Genomic DNA, 25,202 nt, shown 5'->3' with positions numbered 1-25,202 from the left:
TCCACTTTTCCAGAAGCATGTTCTAGCAAACAGAGCTACTTAGCGCCCAGTTAGAATGAGTGGGCAGAGAGGCACTTGGCAGAGGATGCTACTTGATGAGTAGGGAAAATAATCCTGATGTTCACTGGCTTCTGGGAAGAGCCCAGGCTGTCCACAACTGATCCTGTATACTCAGATGTCTCCCTCAGGCACATGTCTCAAGTTCCCTGGTTATCATTTCTCTGGAACTCTCTGTGACAGGCCGCTCCCCTTGATGCAATATCTGGGTTTGAACAGAAAGGAGGGTGCTGCAGAGTACGCCCATTCTCAGCATTTGGGCCAGCTCCTCATTCCAGAACAATTCAAGCTTCATTGCAACTCTGACCTCAGCACCAACATCTGCTTCCTGAAGCAAGATGGCTAGGATGGACAGAAAGCTCCATTCTGGAAGGAAACAGTGTTTCAGGGCAAACTAAGTATGCCAGAGACTCTCACACCAAACTCAAACTGGCACAGTGGTTCCACAAGGAGTCTGGACAAGTCTTATCATGTGGCTTTTCTGTGGCTTGATCTCATGTTTTCTCACAGGTAAGAAAGAATTTTCACATATCCGAGTTTGAGCTTTGACTATAGGTTAAGAAGGTGACAGTACTTTCCTGGGTTTGGAGTTGAGCTATAAAATGTTTTTTGTATTTTTTTTTTTAAATTTGATTTGGTTTGGTTTTTGATGTTTTGTTTGTTTGTTTCTTTGAGGCAGGGTTTGTCTGTGTAACAGTCCTAGCTGTCCTGGAACTCTCTTTGTAGACCAGGCTGGCTTTGAACCCGCAGAGATTCACCTGCCTCTGCCTCTGCAGTGCTCGGACTAGAGGAGTATACCACTACTTCCCAGTGTAAAATGTTTGGTTTTTTTTTAAACCTTTTTTTATCTCCATCTTCCACATTTCAAATGCCTGCATTCTATTTGAAAAAATTTCTCCCCAATATCCATAGACCAATCTAGAAAGATGTCATCAATATAGTTTACAGAGTCCTATGCACTTTGCTATTTATTTCATTTGGTATTTGAAGGGTTAAAATATAGTTACTGTAGTCATTTTCTGTGTGGCACTTAAAATGATCAAACATTCTGACAAACACAAAAGACATAATTTGTAAGTTTCATATTGGGTGTAAAAGTTATAAAAATTAGATTTCTCTTGATCATCACAGGAAAAAGTTACTTCATACCACTTAAAAAAGATTTGGTTTGGGGCATTTTCTCTGCCAGTAAGATTACCTAATTTTCTGTTCACTTGTGACTCCTTGTAATTACCTCCTTTATTGTTCCCAAACTGCAGTTCCTTACCTGCTAATGCTTCTTCAAGTCAAACGGCATTCAAGAGAACTTTCTAGTTTTAATAGTCCAAGGTATTGGTTACTTTGTGGTGTCAGTGGGAGCCTTAAGTACTTAAGCAACAAATCAGTACTAAGGCAACTTGGAAATGTTCAGCCTACATGGAAATGGATGGTATTCCTGACCCCCAAACCTTCATAGTTCCAAAGATTCAGCAAATGATGTCCAAATTTTGCTCACATCTCATCTGTATACTCAGATCTCACCCTACATTTATTTGAGCCCATTTCTCATTACTTTTAGAAAATAAGTGTAGATTGCAAGTCCCTTGCTGTCTTCACAGTTGGTGAATTCTATCCTTACTTTCTTGCCTTAGTCTTTATTCTTATAATTCTCCAATAGGGCTGGTGAGATGGTTTGGTAGTAAAGGTACTTGTTGCCAAGAACCCACATAATAGAAGGAGAGAACCAACTCCCTCAAGTTGTCCTCGGACCTCCACAAACTTCCCGTGGCAAGTGTATTGTGCCCACCCCTGCTCCCACCCCGAGTCTTTGTCTCTGTCTCTCTCTCTCTCTGTGATTTACTAGTTTAGTGGTTGGTCATATAACTTCATTTTCTTCATCTGTGAAATGTTTGTTTGTAACAGCCACCTTGAAGTCTTGAGAAATTAAAACAAGATAATACAAATAACAAGCTTTTAAGACTTCAGCATCCCTGCCTCAAATGTTGATTATTCTGATCTTTTGGTAATGCAAATGGAGGTGTCAGAAAGCAATTGCTTTAGCTAAGGTTGATTCATGTAATGTTGAGCATTTGCTCAGGACTGTGTAGGTGAACTTTGCAAGTGCAAAATGGGCTTCTATTGCTTACTCAATCACTGGGCAGATGAGTAAAGGTGTCTTGCTTTGTCCCTTCCAAATCCTAGTGAATGATTCAGGAAATTGATTCTTACTACTTAAAAACAATGACAGCCACAACTGCTCCCCCCACCCACTTTTTTCCTTTCTTTCCTGAGATTGAACCTAGGACCTTAGCATGCTGGGGTAATTGCTCAACTATTGGGGTGTATTCTCAGAGCCATTGTCCTCTGCCTTCTTTTTTCTTTTTTAACTGTTCATGTTTCAGATGGGGTCTCCCTAATTTTCTTAGCTGCCTTGAGCTTGCTCTGTAACTCAGGCAGGCCTAGAACTTACAATTTTCTTGCCTCACCCTCCCAGGCAGCTGGAATTGAAAGCCTGTGCCATTAGACATAGCTCACATTTCTGAGTATGTGGTATGCTCTAGATTAGCAATAAATGTTCTTCAGACATTTCACACTAATCTGCAAGGCAGGTCTGATGATCCCCATTTTATACTAGGAATCAAGACTCAGAAAGGTTCAGTTCTTTGTCCAGATAGCTGATAAATGGGGAATTGGGGTTTGACTCTGATTTAGCCAGCTCCCGAGTGTGTCTTTTATCCTTCTGTGTTTCTACACAGAAGGGGAGACATGGATGCAGGCTGAAAAAGGGGAGGAGTGATATAGTGAAGGACTTAAGGGGATGCCTTTCCAGTACATTTACCTTAAAGACTGTTGGGGGAAAGATGTGAAGAAGAGCCAAACAAGCAGAGGGGACCAGTGAGGTTGGGGCAGGAAGAGCTGCAGCAGTTTCTGCCGGGGAAAGTCTGCCCAGTGGCTTCATGGAGGGCAGTCTTCCTGCTGCCTCCCTCGAACTAAGATCTTAGGGGACGAGTGTTTAGGGGTCATGAATCTTAGAGCAGCTGAAGGGACTAAAATGGCTGAGAGATTGGGGAAACCTCCAGGTCTAGACTCATCTTATGGGAGCCAAGATGTGTGTGGCTCACTTGCTCAGTTTCATTCAGTGCTTCTAAGTTCCTTTTGTGTGATGGGCTCTGCTGGGCTGGGTGCTAATTTGAGATGAACAGAACCGGCCCCTGTTTACAGTACACAGAAAGTCTACCAGATAATACACTGAAACCACCAACGTTTGGGGATTTAACACATTTCAAACTATTCTGTATCCACCAGAAGTAAATTCTAGATCAGTGTCCCAGTCTCAAATGAACATTGGAGTCACTGGGGGAGCTTTTATATATGTAACTACCAAGGCCAGAGATTCTAAATTCATCTGGGGTACTGCTGAGGCACTGGGATTTTTGAAAGTCCCAGGGTGGGGCTCTTTAGAGAAGTGGATGCTTACAGGACTGGGCAGGGAAATGCAAGATGAGACAGGAGCATCATGTGGTAAGCAATGAAGTGCTTAAAATAGGATGAGGGCCTAAATGTAGCATAGGATCTTGGGTTGGATCTTGGAATGGAAAAAGTTGTTAGTGGAAGAACTGGCAGAATCCAAATCAAGTCTGCAATTTTGTTAGGGTAATTGACCCACATTGGTCCCACAGTTTTGATAACTGTATTGTGGTTACATAAGATGTTAGCATTGGTTGGAGCTTATATTATCTTTGAAATTTGTAGATCTAAAGTTATATTTTAAAGCCTATTGACGAGGCTGAGTGTGGTGATCCGTGCATTTAATCTCAGCATTCAGAAGCAAAGACAGGTGGATCACTTTGATTTTTGAGGCCAGCCGAGGCTACATAGACCTTGTCTCAAAAACAAACAAATAAACAAACATAAAAGGCAATACAAGCTTGGCAGGGGTGGTACATGTTTTAATTTCAGCACTTGGGAGGCAGAGGCAGGCAGGTCTCTGAGTGGCCAGCCTGATCTACAGAGGATAGCCAGGGATACACACAGAAACCCTATCTCAAAAAACAAAAACAAACAACAACAACAACAAACAAACAAAATCAAAAGCACACAAAAAAATAAAAGAAAAACAAGCAAAACAACAACAAAAAACAATACAGAACCAAGTCAATTGACAAAATGGAATGGAAAAGGAGTGGGGAGTGGGAGACAAATCAAATGGATACAAGAATCAACCTGAAAGAGTTTTAATAGGCCAAAGCAGGAACAACGGAATAACAAATAATAGTAGCATTGGATTATAACCATAAAATGAAATCAGTACCTATGAGTCTATCCCCTAAGTAACTCACTGAAAACATAACAGTGCAGGAGGAACGGCTCTTCCTTCCAGGAAAATCCCAATTCAATGAAGAGACTCAGATCCTAACTGCAGTGATGAGAGAACCACCTACCAACACCTGTCCAAGTTAATGTTTGAAAGGGTGAGAAGGATTTACATACTCACATATCTCTCCCAGTATGTTTATTAACTCTAACAAGTAAATTGTAGCTTTGCAGATCACGATTCATGTCACTGGTAATTACAGTGAGTCCAAGGCAAAATGTGTATTTTGTAACCAGTTGCTTGGATTTACCTCTTCCAATGCATGTAGAAAGAGTACACAGATGGAAATGAAAGCCCTCAGCAAAAATGCATGGTAGACCTTGCCGGAGAATGTTGATGCCCCACTGCGGTACCTCATGGAAGAGGGCCAAGAGGAGCATATTTGGCTTTGGGGACACATGGCTTTGCTGCATTGAGGTACACAGCAACACCTTCACTCAGCTGGGGTATTCACAGCCTAGACCAGACTCCAGGCACTGTGGTTGGACTTCCTAGGGCAAAGTAGTGGTTGAAAAATATGACCTGGAGTGTGAGGAGCCATGAGCCTTACTATCAGGTCCAAGGCCAAAGATGTTGCAGCCTGTCTGGACCCAACTGCTGACCAATTGCTGTCCTGAGCACCTCTCAGGATATTGTCACAGCTGAAACCTGTCTCCAGCTAACATAATGAAAGGGACAACCTAAGACTGATCTCCCCTTGGAAACTAAGATGTAGGTGTTGAGGGAGTGCTTCATCAGTCTTTGAGAAATTCATGAAGGATACTGTAGGAACTCTCAGGCATGTGTCTGAGGGAAGTTTCCCAAGTGTAAGATGGTGCTGTAATAACAAAGACATCCAATAAAGCAAGCGACCTTAAAACACATGGAACTTCAATCATGTGAAAACAGACCCAAACTGAGAACAAAGCTATAAAACAGCCAACCAGTGCTCTTCAGAAATGTCAAGGTCATAAAAGACCAAGCCAGATTGAGAACAGACTGGAAAAGACTAACTAGGTGTGACAGCTGCATGGGGAGTCCTGGACTGGTTCCTGGAAGACAGAAAATAAAGCATGAGAGGGGGAAACTGGTGAAATTGAGAAAGACTGGAGCTGAGTGACACCCAGCGACGATCTGTCTTATTTTACAGTCACACCGTGTCTGTGGATGCAAGGATGGACCGACGAGGGAGTCCAGAAGCTCTCTCTACTATTGTGCATCTCTGAAAGCCTGAAATAATTTCCAATGGAACTTACTTGTCTGCTGAGTTAAAGGCTCATATCATGTTAGCAGCACTGTGTCCCTTTGGAGGCCATCGGGGTCATAGAGGCCACCTGGGTTTCTTGCTCATGCCCCCCTTTCATTACCTGCTTATTTAAGCATTAACCTATTGAAAGACACTTGGGCCAATTCAAGTTCAATTTTAAACATTCATATTTGGATCTTACGTGGCAGAAGTTTCCATTTCTCTAGGATAAATGCCCGAGATCACAACTGCTAAGTCAGATGGTAATTGCATATTTAGTTTTAAAAAAACTGCCAAATGATTTTCTAGAATCAATGTGCCAATTTACAAGTCTCCTGGCCATGTATGAGGGATCTATCTTCTCTGTCCTGTTGCCAGAATTTAGTGTTGTAACGTTAACTACACAGTAGTGCTGTCTCATTGTGGTGTTAATTTGCATTTCCTCCTTAGCAAATGATTTAAACGTCTTTATAAACAAAATGTACTTACATGTCTGGGTGTTTTGGCGGCATATGTTCCTAGTGGCCTTGGAGGCTAGAACATATTGGATCGCCTAGAACTGGAGTTGCAATGGTTGTGATCTGCCATGTGGGTGCTGGGAATTGAACCTGGGTCCTCTGGAAGAGCACCCCATGCTCTTAACCACTGAGCCATCACATGAACTCCAATTTAAACATCTTTTTATGTGCTTATTGCACTCTCTGAATTTCCATTGGTGAAATATCTCTTCCTGCCTTTTCATTTTATCTTTATGTTGATTTCTTGATATTAAGTTTGGGGTGATTTTTATGTATCCTAGACAGTCATTCCTGGTGAGGTAATGGTTAAGATCCAGTTTAAGTCCATTGTTATATAATAGGGGAGGTTTAGGTTGAGGTTTATTTCCCCTGCACATACCGAACAGTTCCACTATTATTTGTTTTAAAGGATACCCTTTCCTCTACTGAATTGCTTTGTATCTTTATCAAATCTAACTTGAGCATGTTTGAATGGATCTGTCCCTGAGGTCTTTATTTTTGCCTTTTGATATGTGTATCTTTATCTTTGCTGATACCACACATTGCAGTCTTAATTACTCTAAGTCTTGGAATGTGTGGATTGGTTCCTCTGCTCTTACTCTTTAAAAAATACTTACTATTTATTATTGGGGGCAACGAATGCCCTGGCACCCATGTGGGGGTCTGAGGACAGCTTTGTAGAGTTGGGTTCTCCTCTCCTGGGTTCTGGGGCTCTCGTCAGCTTGAGCAGCAGGCATTTTACTGCCTGAGTCATCTCATGACCTTCTTTCTTTCAAACTTGTTTTAGTTGGGGTTGTGGGTTCTGCTCAGTGATACAATACATGTTTATGACATTCACCAGGTCCTGAGTTCAAATCCCAGCACCACTATATGTGTACACACACAGAGAGAGAGAGAGAGAGAGAGAGAGAGAGAGAGAGAGAGAGAGAGAGAGATGCACATACATACACAAATACACAGATCACATAGACACACACAGAGACAAACACAATCATACACACACACACAAATACACATACCACATAGACAAATACAGACACACACAAATACATTACCACACAGACACAGAAAGATAGACAGACACACAAATACACACACATACATAGACACACACACACATACACAGACAGAGTTTTAGTTATTCTAGTTCATAATCTTTTTTTTCTTTTAAACAATGAGACAGGGTCTAACTCCATAGCAGCCTGGAACTCATTACATATTAGGCTTATTTCTAACTTAATCTTCTAACTCAGCTGCCCGACTGCTGAGTTTATGGTTGTGAGTGACCATGCCTGACTATTCCATAGCCTGGGGGTAGGGGAGGGTTTTGTTGGGAGTTTGAGACCAGGCCAAGCTACATAATGAGTTCCAGGCCAGCTGTGGCTTCATAGTGAGATCCTGTCTCCAAAGAATAAAAATTATGTCATTTGAAGAAAAATGGATGAAACTTGAAATCATTATGTTGAGCAAGATAATGGAGACTCAGACACACATTATTTTCTCTCATATGCAGAATCTGTTTGTTTGTTGGTTGAAGTAATACAACATGGAGGTAGAAAGGTGGCTTTTGTGAAGAAAAAGTGGACCACTAGAAACCAGGAGGGAAACAGAATAGGGCGGTGCGGATCTGATCGAGAATGTGCTGTGCACATTTGAGAGGATGTTGTTGTTGTTTTGTTTTTCAAGACAGGGTTTCTCTGTGTAACAACAGTCCTGACTGTCCTGGAACTTGTTTTGTAGACCAGGCTATCTTTCAATTCAGAGATCCTCTTGTCTGGGATTAAAGATGTGTGCTACCACCGCCCAGCAGACATTTGAGAGTTTTGTGAAGCCTGTTCTTTTGTACAGTGGACATAACCTAATAACAAAATTATGAACTGGAAAAAGAAAACAAAAATAAAGATGTTAGGGCTGGAAAGTCAAGAAGCCCCCCTGTGGGTGTCCCAGGTCTTCCTTCCCAGGCAGAGTGAGTTCATTAAGGATGACATGAAGGTTCATCACCAGGGTCCTATGTTAAAAAAGAGGCAAGGCACCCACCAGACAGGAGTTTTAGGAGCAATCCTTCTCTCTCGTGTTCACAAGGCTTGATGCCAATCTAGAGGCAGAAACAGAAAGGTCCTAGGTTAAAGGCCCTAGCTGTCACTCTGTTATGACATGGATACCGTCACTGTGACAGCAAAGGAGCAGGTGCTGGACACTAAAAGAAGAGCATGTGGAAGGGAGAAGAAAGGTTGCAGAGGGTCCAGACTGCACGCAAGGGCTACATGCAAGGCTAAGCTTTGGGCTGCCTGAAGTCCTTATCAGTGCAGGTGCAGCTTTGCTGGCCATTTTTGTTCTGTGCAGACGATGGTGCCACTGTGTGTATACTCTGGACACATTGCCTTTACCCATACAAGTCATTTCCTGTGCCTCACATGGGTTTTGGGGCTTGCATTCTTCCCAGGGTAGAGTCTCTGAGTTGTTTTGGTACCCCTTCTTTGCTGGGTTATCTCTGCAGTAGACCTGAGTCAGAGCTTCCCACCTGGCCTCTGGTGCCCCATTTGGTCTTGTTGGTCACAAATTAATGTGTTCTGGTGCCCAAGGATGGCCAAAGCTGGAGAGAGAGACATGATGAGAAACTGGCAAGAGCCTGAGTGGATTTGCCATGAAGCAGTGGGAGGCTCAGGTTATTCGGGTTGCATAAGATAACATAGTCCAGGCCTGAGTCAAGGCCTGAATCCAGGTCAGTCTGGCAGCAAGGGTATCATCTAGACTCTATAAGGAACTCAATAGTAAGTCAATAACTAAACTGATTGAAATGGAAAGTAAAATTAAATAGACATTTCTCAAAAGTACATGATGCCAATGACCAGTAAGTATGTGAAGCAATGTGTAACACCATTAATCATCCCAGCAAAATAAAACCAGAATAAGATTATTACCTCACCCCAGACTGGGGATGTAGCTCAACAGAATACTTACCTCAGATGTGTAAACCCCCGAGGTTTCATACCCAGGACCACAGTAAAAGTGGTTTTTATTAAAAAGTTAAAAATAACAAGCCAAATGCTGGTACACACTATTACTGAGAGTGTAAGCTACTATAATCCTTATGGTAAGCAGTGTGGAGCTTCCTCAAAAAGTCCAAAGTGCAACCATCATGAGACTTGGCTATCCCACTACTGGTTATATAATACATCCAAAGGAAAATTAAATAACTATGTTAAGACATCCGCTGCACTGTTTATAGAAGCCATGTGGAAATTAAATGTCCATTAACCGAAAAATAGATAAAAGTACCTATACACAGTCGGGTATTGTTCAGTCATAAAAGGCAGACGTGGGTGATGTGGAAGATATTATGTTAAAATGAATAAGGCACAGGAAGACAAATATCATACAATCTTTCTCATAGGTGGACTAACAAAGAGTTGACCTTGTGTATATTTAGAAGTTTAGCATGGAATGACAGTGGTAACCAGAGAATGAAGAGAGAAGTGGGCACAGGGAGAGGACAGGGCAAAGACTGGTTAACAGCTACTAAGTTTCAGGAAGATAGCAGAGCTTATTCTGCTGTCCTGTTGCACAGAAGACTAATTATAGAGGAAAAAAATGTATTTACAAGGCACAGAACATAGGATTTTTGAAGGCTTTGAACTAAAAAGAAATGATAAATGTTTGAAATAGATAAGCTTGCTTTTATTTCAAGTAACACATTGCATACATGTGTTAAAACACCACATAATGAGTACCATTTTGGGAGGTGTTTTTCAAGACAAGGTTTTTCTGTGTAACAGTCCTGGCTGTCCTAGAACTCGATCTGTAGACCAGGGTGGCCTCGAACTCACTAAGATCCAATTGCCTCTGCCTCCCAAGTGCTGGGATTAAAGGTGTGCATCACCATCTCCCAGCCAATGGGTACATTTTTTAAAATATGTTCATTAATGTAAATAGGGCCAGTGAGATGGATCACCAAATAAAGATGCTTTCATGAAAACCTGATGACCCAAGTTTGAACCTGATTCCCATTGGTGGAAGAAGAGGATCCTGGAGTTGTCCTCTGACATCCATATATACACCACGGCATATATAAATACACATTCATACACATACATACACACTAAAATAAAGCTATAAAATAAAAACATATCCATGAACAAATAATAACATGCCTCTGCTTTGTTTGTTTATATAATGGGAAAAAATGATCCTTATACTCAGTAGGGTCACAAAAAGCCAGGATAGTGATGAATGCCTTTAGTCCCAGCACTTGGGAGGCAGAAACAGGTAGATTTCTGAGTTCAAGGCCAACCTGGTTTACAGAGGGAATTTCAGGACAGCCAGGACTACACAGAGAAACCCTGCCTGAAAAACAAACAAACTAACAAAAATGAAAAACAACAACAACAACAACAAAAACCAAACAAACAAAAAAAAGAAAGAAAGAGAAGAAGAAAAGAAAATTAAATGGGATAATTTAACAATCTAGTAATGACCTATACAGAATATGAGCAATGTTCACTAAAGCTTAGCCATTATTACTACAAATATGCCCTGCTGTCACAAAAGCAGAGCTAAACCAAGAAGAGTAAAAGTTAGCACCTGCACAAGTGTGATGACTCGGAGGAAGCTATGCCAGCTCAGCTGTCACTCAGAGGTCAGCTTCTCTCAATTTCTTCCCAGGTGGAGTGGCCATCCTGCCTGCCCCACAGAACTTAACTGTTCTGTCAACCAACATGAAGCATCTCTTGATGTGGAGCCCAGTGGCCCAGCTCAGAGAGACAGTGTTCTATTCTGTGGAGTACCAGGGGTGAGTCTGCCTTGTGTAATCATTTTTCTTCCTTAGACAGCATATCCAAGAGGGATAGCCCTTCTCTGCTCCAGGAGGCTTTAAGGCCCAAGAATAGATGTTCTTCTGAGCCCACCCCTTGATGTGAATGGACATGCATGTGAGGACCAAATACATTTTGTTGTGCCTGTTTTCAACAGTAAGCCAACTGTCTGGTGAGTTTGGGCCTGACTTGGACAAATCTGGAGAGCCACTCTCTTTGGGGTATAGGAAGCCACAGTTTTCTTGACTATGAACCTATATCCAGAAGCCCAAACAAGTCTTGACCCCAAAGTTCAGCTGGCCCAGGGGTGAACCTGTTCTAGTTTTCTTCAGCTGTCCAGGTACTAGCAGTTGCTGGGAAGTGACTGGCAGAGTTGCTGCTCAACATATTTCATCAGCAATAACCACAAGCAGAGTCCTACACGCGTAGACATTCTTCTAGGCTTGAGGAGACAGAGGTTCACATTTCTCGATACAGAGCTAGTTTCTAGAGTATTGTTTCTCAATCTGTGGGTCTCAACCCCTGGGCTGGCATATCAGATATTTACATTACAATTGATAATAGTAGCAAATTTACAGTTATGAAGTAGCAACAAAATAATTTTATGGTGTGTGTGGGGGGGGGTCACCACAACACGAGGAACTGTATTAAAGGGTCGCAGCATCAGGAAGGTTAAGAACCACTGGTCTAGAGGACAAGACACTAAATATATTGGGTGTGCTCTCTTCAGTTTTTCAGCTACTAGCTACTAGTAGCTTTTTAAGTTTAAATTAAACTGAAACATGCTTTGAGTCCCATTCTTCCTTTTTCACATGCTCTATAGCCACGAACGAAGGGCCAGTGACTGCCCCCACAGAGCAACAGGATGCAAAACCTTTCCATCATCAGAAAGAGTGACTGGGCATCAGGCCTCTGAGCCACATGCAGAATTCTGAGTTCTAGTAGGAAGCTGTGAAGGCTGATGCAAAGGAGTTGAGTTTGCAGCTCCTTTGTCTTAGGTGGTGGCCTCTGGAGGAGGAGATATGTATACCCTACCTGTCTGGATAGCAGGGCAGAACATTTGAGACAGTGACCAGCTAGGCAGAGGCCCAAGGCAAAAAGAGATCAGCATTTTGAAGGAGAGAGCCACAGGTCAGTAGGGTAGAAGCAGCATCCTTAGGGAGCAGGATGGGAGAAGGCTAGAGTCTCACCCGGGCCATTAGGTACAGAAACATCATGGTCCACTGTGTGGAGTGTTTGAAGGGTGGCATCTCCACAGCAGAGTCTGGAGAATGAGAAAGCAGAGCCAGCAAGGCACAATGGTGCCTGAGATGAGGGCAGTGACTGTGGACACTGAAAGAAGTGGACAGACTGAGGCTTATGCTAAGGTCCCCAAGGAATAAATGAGAGTGATAGATGGTTGGGGTGGGAAGCAAGTAGAGGATCTGGAGTTGGGGAGAGGATGCCTGTTCTGCTGACCCACAAAAGCAGAACAAAGGCAGTCACAGCCATCTTGGAGTCTGCATCAAAGGGTACAGTATGACTCTGTGCCTTCTTCTCCTTGCCCAGGGAGTACGAGAGCCTGTACATGAGCCACATCTGGATCCCCAGCAGCCAGTGCTCACCTACCAAAGGTCTGGAGTGTGATGTCACCGATGACATCACTGCCACAGTACCATATAACTTCAGGGTCAGGGCCATGCTGGGCTCGCAGACTTCAGCCTGGAGCACTCTGGAGCACCCCTTCAATCGAAACTCAAGTAAGGCACACCCCTTCCCACCCTTGCAGAAACTACCTTTGCATAGATGTTCAGCATCAAATTAACTGGTGTACTACAAACACAAACCACCCTTACTGATATGTTTGTAAAACTGCTGACTGTTTCATGTGCTGTGTTTCTCCTTCCCCAGTCTGGAAGTCAGTCCTGATGGTCCTTGTTAGGTCAACAGGTATTAAAGTTCTAGCATTGGCACTAGGATTCTTACTCAGATCATGGCTCCATAAATCTCTCCCATCTGGAGCCTCGTTAACCCCATACTGCTGAGAGCAGCTTGGTTGTTTTAAACACATCTGTACACTTAACAGTGACTAGAAACATTTCCTCTCAGTGGTTGCTGGCAAACTTTTCCATTGCAATTATAATTGGAAAATGATTGAAAGGGAAGAGAAGAATCCAGGTAAGTGGACAAATATGGCTGAGTGCAAGCCATGGCTAGAGTGTGAAAGAATGTCTATGTTTGGGAAGAGGTGAGGGCTAATGGGCAATGGGGTAGAGAAGCAGCTGGCCCTATAGTAAAGCGTGATCAAGTCAATGGGAGCAATGGGAGAAGAGAGGATCTGGGCCATGTCTTCCAGAGCAAACACCGTGGCCACCAGGAGGACAGGAACCTGGAGTAGAGTAAGCCTGCAGGGCAGAGGGAGAATGAGAGGGGAATTGTTACCTTCCAGCCAAGCCAAGGTGGGTTCTGGTCTGTAGAGTAGCAGAGGAGATGGGGTGTGTGTGTGCTGGCTAGTCTTAAGTCAACTTGACGCAAGCTAGAGTCATCTGAAAGGAGGGAGCCTCAATTGAGAAAATGCCTCTGTAAGATCCAGCTGTAGGGCGTTTTCTTAATTAGTGATTGATGGGAGAGAGCTCAGCCCATTGTGGGTGGTGGCACCCCTGAGCTGTTGGTCCTGGCTTCCATAAGAAAGCAGGCTGAGCAAGCCATGGGAAGCAAACCAGTAAGCAGCACTCTTCCATGGACTCTGCATCAGCTCCTGCCTCCAGGTTCCAGTCCTGCTTGAGATCCTGTCCTGACTTCCTTTGCTGATGAACGGTGATATGGAAGTATAAGCTGAATAAACCCTTTCCTCCCCAACTTGCTTTTTGGTCATGGTGTTTCGTTGCAGCAATAGACACACTAAGACAGGGGAGTGGATGAATTCAGGAGACATGGCTGCATTTAAAATGAACAGAGCTTGGAGATCAGTTATTGGGTATGAAGTGGGAAGATAGAATCTAGCTTCTTACCTGGGTTGGTGAGAACACTGTCCAAGGCAGAGAACCCAACAGGAGAAAAAGATCTTGAGGAATAGGCGACACTCTATGTGTTTTTGGAGCTCAGGTTCCTGCAGCATGGCATGCTGTGGACAACTGCCTGGCAGCCAGAGATCAGGCCTTGGGACTCTTAGAGGTGAAAGCCAGACATACAACACAATGTGACTAGTTCTAGGCCTGGAAATAGATGTGAATGTCCAGGGACAGGGTAGGGAGGATAAAGAGAATCCAGGACAGGGTCCCAGAAACCCCAACATTGAAAATGTAGACAGAAGGATACAAGGAGGTGGCTGGGTAGCTAGCAGGAACAGAAAGCTCCTGATAGGCTTAAGGAGGTCCCAGGTGATGCTTGAGGAAGTGACCATGGTTGCAGCTGCCACACAGAGGACAGAGTGGAGGTGGAAAGGGGCGGCCCCTGTTTAAGGTGGGAATGAGGGGATGCTAGGAGTTTGGTGCTGGGGAAGGGCAGGGCCCTCAGTAGCCCATTTCCTTCGTGTGACAGAAGATCTGCTTGAAGTGAGGGCTCAGGAAAATTAGGTCCCAGTATCTAGTAATTGAACAAGTAAAGACACTGAGGACCAAGGATGTTGAGTAGAAGTCAGGAGAGTTTAGATGGTGAGGGATCCCAAATTGGCCCTGAGGAATTATGAGGGCTGGTTCAAATCCAACTTGGAACTTGAGAGCTGTGTGCGTGCAATATTTTGCCTAATGGGATAGTTGAGGGGACCACATGAAATGAAATGTGTCGATGCTCAACGAAGTCCAGTCTTATCACAGCACTCAACTTTTGTTAATATTAGTATTGTTGCCCTGGGGATGCTGGTGCTGAGAGCCGGTGAGCAGAGGAGGAGCACAGGACTGTTGGAATGGGATGCCAGAGAGGATTTTGCTGCAAAATGTGGACTTCTCTGCTGGGCATCTTTCCCAGGCACTGGGACGACTTGGCTGAAGTGGTAGGACCCCTGTGCAGGCACATGGAAGTTTATGGGCACTGGATGACATTGCAGCTCTTCCTCTGCCCACAGAGTTCAGGCAGCACCCAGCACTACTTCCTCTGGCACCTGGGAGCCTGGGGCTCCAGCCAAGAACTCCACCTGGGGTCTGGCAGCTCTTGCTGGGAGGAAGGCCAGGTCAGATGGAGATCAGGGAGTGCCAACAGTTACTTGGGAGGGCTGAACAGTGGAACTTGTGCTTAAGAGGCCAGCATAAACAGGAAAAGGTCTGGACGCAGGGGAACCTGAGGGATAGGAGTGTGCAGGTGTTGAAGAGAGCAGAATCTTTCTCAGGGATCCTGTGGGCTTTGTGTGTACTCGAGTCTGTGACGTAGCGGGGTGGCTCTTCAGACAGGGTTTCTCTGGGTAGCCCTGGCTTTTCTGGAACTCAATCTGTAGACAAACCAGCCTGGTCTTGAACTCACAGAGATCCGCCTGCCTCTGTCTCCTGAGTGCTGGGTTAAACCGAATTTCTTAGGAGCCCTCCACCTGCCTTTTCCGTTTGGGAGGGCCTTTCTGACTACTCTGACACTTGACAAATTGTATCTTAATGTTTCTCACTGAACTCTTCTGTTCTTAACCTTACTGAAGGCCATGTTCTTGACCTCGATTTCATGTTGCAGTCATATGGAGCTTCAAGGCCACCTGTTTGGGGCCATTCCAGGGGGGTCTGATTTAAATGAGGTGTGAGCATCCCTTCACTTGGAACTTAAAATTCTACCCAGGTTGTTGTCATATGCAGACAGAGTTGTGACTCTCGACTGCAGAGGATGAACACAGGGGAGGCTAGAAATATAGAAATATAGCCAGTTTAGCTAACTGGCTGTTAGCTGTGTGGCTCTGGGCAACTCCCTTAACTTCTCTGTTCTTTGGGAATAAGATTTACCTTCTGAAGTTTCTGGGTGGATCAAATGAGAGAAGTGTAAAGTATGTAGGGCAGAGGTTTCTGCTCCAGTGCTGGAAAAAAAAAAAAAAAAAAAAAAGAAAGAAAGAAAGAAAAAGGAAAAAAATTCTCTAAACTGAAATTTCAGGTCATTTTGTGTTTCAGAATGATGGCAACCAGAGGCCCCGATTCCAATAATAGGTGACTTATAAATGGAGGAGGTGGACCTTCTCTGTTTGTAGGTGTTTCAGAGGCAGTGGTGCTGTGTCTGGACTGGCTCTGTTTGCACACGTGGCCTGACTTCCCAAGTTCTCTTGCCCCTTTGAGGGACAGCTCACCAAATCTGGGATATTTTCTCCAGTGAGGATAGCAAGGGAAAAATACTTTGCCCTCTGACTATTCCATCTAGGAACTGCCTTTCTTCTCCATGTCCCTTGGCCCCCAGTGCAGAGGGATTTAGCCCAGGACACATCCTATCCTACTTCCCAAGCTAATGGCAACCATCACACTGGTCCTTCTGGGCCTGCAGTTTCTAGCTTAGTATGGAGGGAGGGGATGCAGCCTGTGTGGGCCCGTGGGACAATGAAAGATGGTGTTTGTGCTTGGGCTGGAATTTCCAGAACTGACTGTCTGGATCTGTAAGAAGCTTCTGACTTGCTGACAGTTGTTATGTGAGATGAAGAGTCTTAGGGCCAAGAGCAGAAGGGCCAAGCCACCCAGGCTGCTGATTTGCTGATGTCTGCAAGGCACCAGACACCAGTGTGTGCCAGTGCTCTGTGTGAGGGATGGGGCTGACCTGTCAGGTGTGTTCATTCCCAGGGCAAAGAGCAGGCCAGCTGTGCTCAGCGGAGTTCAGTCAGGTGTGTTCATTCCCAGGGCAAAGAGCAGGCCAGCTGTGCTCAGCAGAGTTCAGAGTCAGGCAGGTGTTCAGCAAGCGTTAAGGAACAGCATCTGGTCACTAGCTGAGACAAGGTGAAGAGGAATGAGATATGGCGCTGGAGAGAGGAGGCAGAGCATGTGCTTTACAAGGGGAAGCGATGTGTACTTGAGTCCTTCATCCCTTCTCTTGAGCCTAGGCTCCCGAAGAAGGGACAGATGACTTATGAGTGAAAATAAATTGTAGTTAAGTCTTTGCTGTTTGTTTCCACTCAGTAGTCATCCTTCAAACAGCATTTTATGAGGGCCACCAAGACGGCCCAGCAAGCAAAGGTACTTGCCGCCAAGCAAGATAACCTAAGTTTGATTCCCAGGACCTACCTGGTAGAAGGTCAGAAATGCCCTCTATGTTTTACATGCAAGTGCAAGCATGCACACACACACACACACACACACACACACACACACACACACACACACTTTTTGAAAACATATTTTGATAATAGAATTTAAAAAGAATTTTATGAGCATCCATGGAGTGCAGGAGAGTACTTATGCACATGATTCCACACACTAGGACCCCTCCACAGATCCCTCCCTCACCCATAGCTGCTATGTTTCCACTGATGACCTGGTCATTTTATTCCAAGAAAATCAGTTCTGTCTGGAGTTGGCTTTGATTCTTTTTTTTTTTGCTTGTCAACAGCTGTCCTCATTCCGCCCAGGATGGAGGTCACTGAACATGGGTTGCATCTGGTTATTAAGCTGGAAGACCTGGGGCCCCAGTTTGAGTTCCCTGTGGTCTACTGGAGTCAGAAGCCTGGCACCATGGTGAGGCTTCCCACTGACCTTGGCCTTTGAGTCAGGCCTCAGAGGAGTACAGCTTTCTGGGGGTGAGGGAGTTAAGTCCAGTTTTATAGTTGGTGCTCATGGCGTAAGTGGCCTGATCTGGGTGAAGTGTGAGAAGGGAGAGATGAGGGAACTAACTATCCCTCCACTCCTTCCTTTGTTCAACCTAGGCCTTGGCCAGGACACCTGGGCCCTTTTCAGGCCAGGTCTACTGAAGTCTGGGGGACTTTCTCTGATGCCCCACCTCACTGGACCCCCTAATGCCTTTTGAATGCTTTTTGTTTTCTTCCTTCATCAGCTAGTCTCAGACACTTAGGGGCAGCAGGCCAGGATGTTCCAGCTCAGGGTGTTCTGGATGATTTCAAAAGCACAGAAGGTGGGCACAAACATCTCGAGGGTGTGTGTCTTGGCAGAGTGCAGAAGTGGGGCAGTGAGCCAGGAGCAGGCTTATGAATAAGTCTATCTAATTATGATCGGGTGGGTCGTGCAGAAAGCCTGGAAGGGAGCTGCCCTTCTCCATGGGAAGATTGCTGTAGTCTGGGGTGAGTGGGAGGCCAGCACTCATGGGAGGATGGTCAGAGCAGCAGCAGCAGCAGCAACAGAAGCAGCAGCAGCAGCGTGAGGCTGTAGCAGACACCAGGGGACACCACTCCCTGTGTAGCCCTGTTTAAGCTGATGTAATGACAAGGTCTGGTGACCCACTCCAGTGGACACAAAGAAAGCTAGCTTTCTCAGAAGGGTCAGTATGGGCAACAGAGACTCTCACCAAATCTGTGAGCAGAACCAGCACAGGACCAGGCAGAGGTACAGTCTTAACTACTCAGAGACCGTGGCCTGTGGAAGCCTCGCTGTTCTCTCGGAAGGTCTTATTGTGGCTTCCCCCCTTCACTTCCCGGTCCTGTGACTGTGCCTCCCTGACCCCTCAAGGCCTCTCAGACTGACCCTCCTCACCCGGTCTTCTCCCTTTGTCCTTCTTTTCAGTAGTTTTCCAAGACCAAATCCTCCAGCAATGAATCCCGTTGCTTGTGCTCATCAGTCTGAGCTGTGGGGTTTCAGGCAGCCAGTTGAATTCTGTGGGTACCCTTCTCAGGCTGGAGTGCTCAGTGTCACATGGCAGTGTCTGGGGGCTGTGCACATGCTCCTGTGTACCCTCAGTTGGGTGGATAGGGGTCCTCAGAACATGTGGGCAGGTGGGACAGGCCACTGACCAGTATTTTACCCTGCTGGGTCAGAGCACACTGGTAGGACACTGGATTGCCAGCCAGGCCGATGGAACAAGGTGGGAGAAAGCTGAGGCTTGGCAGTGGGAGCATGCATCAACTTCATATTCTTGGGGGTGGAGCCTATTCTCCACCTTTGTAACTGGAGGCTCATTGCCGAGTGTGTATGCCCTGAGTCATCTGGGCTGGGTCACACAAGCTTCTACAAGCTCCTCCACAGGCCTGGGGCTTAGAGTGGGAGCTGAAGGGTGGACAGACAGGTGGATGGGCTCTGCTCAAATGTTATCCTGCTAGACAGGCTGTTTCTAAACACCGGTTGACCCCCGTGCCTCCTCACCACTCTCTGCCTGCTATCTCCTCCTCATTATTACATCTTTCCTCATCATTACATGGAATGTATTTAGTAATATTTCTCTCCCACATGCAAGCTCCTGTGCTGTGTGCCTATGTCCATAATACAGGGTTAATGAATATGAGTGAGTGGATCATGAGGAAATGGATGCCTCCATATACAAATGAGAGGAAATGCTCCCTGTGCTCTGGAAAAGGATGGTCCACACTTTCTCTTGCCCAGCTCTCCCCACTGCACTTGGCTTCATGGGCCTTAGGCAGTGAGTGTGTTTTGATTTCTTAAAGGAACATGTTAAGGTGGTGAAGAGTGGGGACAGTCCAGTTCACCTAGAAACCATGGAACCAGGGGCCGTGTACTGTGTGAAGGCGCGGGCTCTGGTGAAAGCCATTGGGAGACACAGTGCCTTCAGCCAGACTCAGTGCGTGGAGATGCAAGGTAAGGATAACCTGCCTGTCCCTGGGTCCCCGCACTTGGCAGCCCTACCCATGGTCCCCAGGCTTTCTGTGCCTTTACGTATTTGATTCCAGGTTTGGTGGGTTCCGAGGTAAACTCTAGTTCTCCCCAGGTGTAGGAGCCCACCCTGGGGGCTGCGTCTGATTTCTTGAGCAGTTTCCCCAAAAGCCTCCTCCTCCTAGGCATATATTACAGGCCTGAGGACAGAGATGGCTGTAGGAGAGAGTTAGACCTTGGAAGGAAGCACCACACTGTATAACAAAATCACGGCTTCCTTTGTCTGGAAGGGATCTTTTAGTCTATAGAATCCTCTTTTTTGACTAAAGCTTTTCATTTGAATTAAAACAATTAAAAGTGTGTGTGTGTGTGTGTGTGTGTGTGTGTGTGTGTATCGTATGTATGTGTACACATATGCACATGTGGGTATCAAGGACAGAGACTGATATTAGGCATCTTCTCTATTTCTATCATGTTATTTTATGAGATAGCCTCTCTCACTGAACCCAGAGCTTACTGATTGGCTGGACTGGCAGGCCAGTAAGCCCCAGTGACTCCCAAGCACCAGGGTTAGAGATGTGCATAACCACTCCTGGCTTTTATGTGGGTGCCATGGTCCCAACCAGGTCCTCATGCTTGCATACCAGGTACTTTACTGACAGGGACATCTCCCTAGACCCTTTATTTATTTTTTTATGGTCTAAAGAAACCTACAGTAATTAAAAACTCTTTGAAAAGAACCAAAACTTTATATTCTGTGATCCCACCATACAAACACCACTAGTTAACACTTTTCAGCATATCTTCTTAGATTTAAAAAAATTTACTATTTTGAATATATAGTCTATTCATATGGTCCAGAATACATAATATGCATGTAAATTATCTTCTCTATGTCTCTTCTTCATCCACATAGTTCCTGCCATTTTTCCTTTCTGTATGAGTTTCTTATACATTCTTCTGGAGACTTTTAAACTCATATACATGTAAATGAGGACATGTGTATGGAAGTAGGTACATATATATTTCATCTTTTAAGCAAAAGTGATACCATATGCACTGTTCTGAATCTTGATTTTATGTATCTTGTAGATGTTTCCAAATGATAAAGAAATTCCATCATTACTTCTTTATTATCAAATAGTATTCCATTTGTGAGTGTGTATTGGCTAATTTAACTGATCTGTGATTAATGGGATTAGATCCCCCCTACCAAAATACGTTGCTATTGCAATCAATACATTCATTTCCTTGTGCACAGATGACATTTATCAGCAAATGTGTGTGTGTCTGTGTGTGTGTGTCTGTGTGTGTGTGTGTGTGTGTGTGTGTGTTTGAATGATAAATTCCTGGAAGTAAAGTAGCTCAGTCAAAAGACACACCTTTAACTTTGATACTGTTGCCCTCCAAAGAATTGTGACCCTTCAGTTGTGGCTCATGTGAAGACACACAGTAGCCCTATATGACATACATGTTATACTTGTTTTATTTGCTTTTTTTCTTCACAAATACATTCATAACATTTTCCATGCACACTTTCTGAGTAACATTTCTTGGTATGTAAAAAATGTCAAGCTTATGAAAAATACAGATAATACAGAACTATAAAAAGTAGGAGTTAAACATTCTACCCTATTCCATGCTGCTCAAGAGAGGTGCTGTTACAGTTTGGATGTAGGAAGTCCCCATGGGCTCATGTGTTTGAACAGTGTTGGTCCCTGGCACTGTTTGGAGGGTTGTTGAACCTTTGGGAGGTGGGGTCTAGCTGGAAAAAGTGGGACTCAGGGAGGTGGACCTTGAGGTTTGAATCGCAACCCCACTTCCTGTCCTGTTTCCTGAGCCATGGGGATGTAAACACACAGCTTCCCGTTCCTGTGGCCACAACTGAGAACTGTCCCCACAGCCACAACTTCCCTGCCAGGACAGAATGAATCCTCGGAGCATGAGTGAACATAAACTTTCCCTCTGGTGCTTCTCATCAGGTATTTGATCACAATACCGAGGAAAGTCACAAACACACTTCTGCTGGCAATCCTTCATTTTTTCCTCCACCGCTGTCTGCAGTTTCCTCAACACAGAGACCCAAGTGTTCCCGTCGTTCTACCTACCCCAGCTACACTTCATAGCACCTTGTAGCCAGCCCCTAGTTTCAGTGTGGGTCTGCCTTACTTTTCTTCTTCCCCTTCGAGGCATGGTCTTAGTATATAGTCCCGGCTGACCTGAAACTCACTATGTAGAGCAGGCTGGCCTTGAACTCAGAGACTCACCTGCCTCTGCCTCCCAAGTGTTGGGATTAAAGGCGTGAGCCACTATGCCTGGCTTGCCTTACTTTTTAAAGACACACAGTAAGCCAATATATGCAAGTACATTGTTATTGATGGCAATACTATGTACTTTCCAAACTTTCTCCATTTTGGTCAAACTAGTGTGTCTATTCTGTTTCTCCTTTTAACAGATGAACTGCTAACCTACCGTGTCAATGTTCCATAATGTCTCACTTTAATCCCTTTTGTTTGGCATTTAAATCACGACTATTTACGCTCGAAGATGCTGTTCTTCCAGTAAATAAGTATTTGCAGAGCACTGACTACATGCCAAGTCCTGGCCTGTCCACTGGGGCAGAGAAGGGAGTCCCTGTCTTCCAGTTGTGGAGACAAACAGCAAGCTAATGAGCTCACGAGGTGCTTTCCAGTGTGTGTAGGGTGCTGTGAGGAGAGTCACAGCACACAGGGATGCATGTGTGGCGGGGATCCCTGGGCAGGTGATTGGTGACAGCCTGTGGCTCTTGTCTGGACATTCCTGTGGAGTGACTGACTGATGCACACGCTTCCTTCCTTCCTTGGCCTGATTTCCTGGAACGGACATCACAGGAGTGGATTGTAAGGGTATTAACATTGTTCATCTCTCTATGTCTACTGCCAAAATACTTTCCAAAAGTAAAACAATGCACACGCCCCACCCCACATGCCACAGCCACATGGGCCAAGTCACTCCTCCCATTGTGAGTGAACAGTCCAGGCAGGAGGTGATAAATGGTTGCTTGAGGTTGGCAGAACGGAGAGGTGGAACACTAGCTTGTCCCCTCCTCTGCATCTCTATGTGCTTAGACCTGGTGCTTCTTGTTGTGATTGTTAGCAAACTCGTCATGGGCTTTGGAACCAGCTCTAGCTCTTTGTCCTGGGGTAGGCCATTAACACATCTTGAGCATAAGGAACATCCTCTTCTGTAAAAGGGATGCTCACTGTGAGGAGCAGAGGTCTTAGCAGAATGCTGGGAAACAGAAGTAGACCTAACATGTAACAGGGCTTGTTCTGTCAGTTTAATGTGAATGTTTGGGGACTTAATATTTTCCTCCATCTTAGGAGTCAATGCCAAGAGCAAATTGTGAAACACTTTGTTTTTGGTTTCCGCCCAACCCTGTTCTGGACTGTTCTGCTCCAACACCTCCCCCTCATCCTGCCTGGGGCCTGGCAGCCTGCCTTCCTCTGGCAGTAGTGCCAGGTACATGCTACCATGGGCAATGCCTTACATCCCTCCCTCCCCTTCACAAGGTAGAGATGGTAATCTTCTCTGTGGCTTTCTGAAAAACAAAACAAAACAAAACACCGTACTTTAATTGAGATTCTAGGAGAATGGTGGTAACTGCAGCCATTTGGAGGACACCCCAAATCTCACAGTGCTGGCACCTGTTGTCTTGGCCTGAGTGCAGCTCTAAGAAGCCCTCAGAGGTGTGGGACCAGTGGTTCCCCTTCCCTGACGTTCCCAAGCCTTCTCCTATGCTCTCTTCACAGGAGAGGCTCTCCCGCTGGAGCTGGCTCTGTTCGCATTTGTTGGCTTCATGCTGGTTCTCATGGTCGTCCTACTCTCCATCTGGAAGATGGGCCAACTACTCCGGTACTCCTGCTGCCCCACGGTAGTCCTTCCAGACACCTTGGTAAGAGCATTCTTTTACCTTTCACTGGGACACCGACCAGATGCATCATGGGCCTTAGCTGGGCATAGACACATTTCTCATTGTTTATGAAGATATGCAGAGAGAGGAGAAAGTGCTAATGGGACTTTCCTTGTCTTAGTCTGTTTACGCTGTGGTACTAGGATATCACAGACCAGGCAGTTTCTAGAGACTAGCAGTTCACTGGCTTGTGGAGGCTGGGGGTGGTGGCGGCGGAATGGAGGTGGAAGGGCCTTATGGGTGAAGGTCTTCTTGCTCTTACAACATGGCTAAAGGTGTCACTTAAGTGATAGGAGAAGTTATCAACACTCAGCCTTAAGGCCTTATAGCCCACATTCATGAAGCTCGGGCCTTACACTGGGGATTTGTTTCTAACACATGGTTTTGGGGGGTATGCTCAGGTCACAGTAACCCCTGATCAGAAGGTCTGGGTGAGTTCTCCCTTTTCCAGGGTATAGTGACCTCCCTGAGGCTCTGGCAGGCCATTCTACTTCCCCACAGGACCTGGCATTATCAAGAGGGTGGCTGTGTTGCTCAGCTCAGGGTGCTTAGTGATAAGTCATGCAGTTTTGTCTTCCGAAGTGCCTTCTGAGTTCTCTTATCTCCCCCAGTTCTAACAGCAGCTACAGCCAGTACCAGGCTCTGAGTCAACATACTCAGTCTGTGCCAAGAGTCTCAGGCCTCTCAGGTTTAAGATCGCGTGTGGAATATGCATTGCCTTGGATAGGCGTGGAGTAGGCAAGAGCAATAGTATGGACCTTCACAGTGACTGCTCAAGAAGCATCCCCCAGGCCCAGGATGCTTATCTTACTCTTGAAAACAATGGGCCATGGCTCTGAGCCTCTGGGAGGTTGCAGGCCCTGTGTGCCTGTGCTGTCGATGGGGAAGAGCGAGGGCAGGCCTCGGCAGCTCACACATGTTCCACCCGTGACTCTTCAGAGGCACCTCTGGATCTCAACCACACAAAGCTGAGTTTTTGTGGGATTGGTTCTCACAGAAAAGCACTGACCCAGCAGGGTTGTGTGGGGATTGCTAGACAAAGGGTTAGGAGAGAATCTCAGCAGATCCTGGGAGCCACTAACCTAAGGGGTTGGATTGTCATGGGAGGTTGTTGCTTGAACGTTAGCTAGAGCTGGGGAGATGGCTCAGTGGTTAAAGTGCTCGCCACACAAGCACCCAATATGAGGATCAGAGTTCAGATCCCCAGAGCCTGTATAAATGCTGAGTGAGGAATCAAGGGTCACTCCCAGTACCAACCTAGGGCCTGCACATATGAGCACATAAACCCACCTACACATGTGAGAACACACACACACACACACACACACACACACACACACACACACACGAAAAAGACAGTTAAATAGCTGGGATTTCTGTGATATTCTTTGTTGCTACATTCCTAATGAATGATTTTGTGAAAATAAATTTTTTAGAAAATAACCAGTTCATCCCAGAAGCTGATCAGCAGCAGAAAGGAAGAGGTGGACATCTGTGCTGTGGCTGTGCTGTCCTCGGAGCATCTTTTTGGGGTCTGGATCTCACAGACTTGAGGAAGGGCCTGATGGATTAAGAACGTGGTCTGCAGGACCCAGAGCCCAGGATGGGAGGGTTGCATTTCTGGTTTCCTCTGTGGACAAAAGACA

At 45.4% G+C, this 25,202-nt stretch overlaps 1 protein-coding gene across 1 annotated transcript; it reads left to right on the top strand.

The window, feature by feature from the left end:
• The first annotated feature begins 347 nt into the window (after positions 1–347).
• Positions 348–25,202, top strand: Il20rb (interleukin 20 receptor subunit beta). The gene is made up of 7 exons (XM_036194027.1): positions 348–567; positions 10,817–10,943; positions 12,514–12,704; positions 17,440–17,564; positions 19,439–19,589; positions 23,396–23,538; positions 24,993–25,202. Exons 1-7 carry the CDS (start codon positions 528–530, stop codon positions 25,107–25,109), a joined length of 894 nt encoding a protein of 297 aa, XP_036049920.1. The 5' UTR covers positions 348–527; the 3' UTR covers positions 25,110–25,202.

This window comes from Onychomys torridus, chromosome 7 (assembly GCF_903995425.1).
Source record: "Onychomys torridus chromosome 7, mOncTor1.1, whole genome shotgun sequence".
Lineage (NCBI taxonomy): Eukaryota > Metazoa > Chordata > Mammalia > Rodentia > Cricetidae > Onychomys > Onychomys torridus.
The sequence above is the reverse complement of the archived record's forward strand: the minus strand, read 5'-3'. Positions and strand labels throughout refer to the sequence as shown.